A 351-nucleotide genomic window follows, 5' to 3' on the forward strand; every position below is an offset into this window, starting at 1 on the left:
CAGCGCATCCTCAAGGTCAACAGGACCCTCTTCATCGGGGACAGGTCTGACCACAGCACCCCAAAGCCTCCCCCCACGGGGGGGCACCCAGCACCCACCCAAACCTCTTTGCTGGGGAGGGACCCAAAATGGGGCCTTGGCGCATTCCCGTATCTGCCATGGGCACCCTGGGGGGCTCTGCTGGGGCTGTCCATGCCCTGGTGACGCTCATTGCCCACCCCAGCACCCCAAATCCTGCACCCCCCAGCGTGCCTCTCGGGGGGCACATCTCCAGGGTGCCCCCAGCATCAGAGCAGGGTGGTGACACCCGTGTCCCCCTCCCCAGGGACAACATCTACCGCGTCAGCCTCG

At 66.4% G+C, this 351-nt stretch overlaps 1 protein-coding gene across 1 annotated transcript in view; it reads left to right on the top strand.

Annotated features, from left to right (window-relative positions):
* Positions 1–3: 3 nt before the first annotated feature.
* LOC104404640 (semaphorin-6B-like) overlaps positions 4–351 on the top strand; it is a gene marked incomplete at both ends in the record, with an annotated part of 3,708 nt that continues 3,360 nt past the window's right edge. Inside the window, 2 exons of the mRNA XM_010013114.1 lie at positions 4–44; positions 326–351. The exon at positions 326–351 is cut by the window's right edge and continues 1 nt beyond it. Of these exons, the coding sequence (XP_010011416.1) occupies positions 4–44; positions 326–351 (67 nt within the window). The remainder of the gene's footprint in view (positions 45–325) is intronic.

Source organism: Nestor notabilis, unplaced genomic scaffold (genome assembly GCF_000696875.1).
Source record: "Nestor notabilis isolate BGI_N333 unplaced genomic scaffold, ASM69687v1 scaffold24724, whole genome shotgun sequence".
NCBI classification, from domain to species: domain Eukaryota; kingdom Metazoa; phylum Chordata; class Aves; order Psittaciformes; family Psittacidae; genus Nestor; species Nestor notabilis.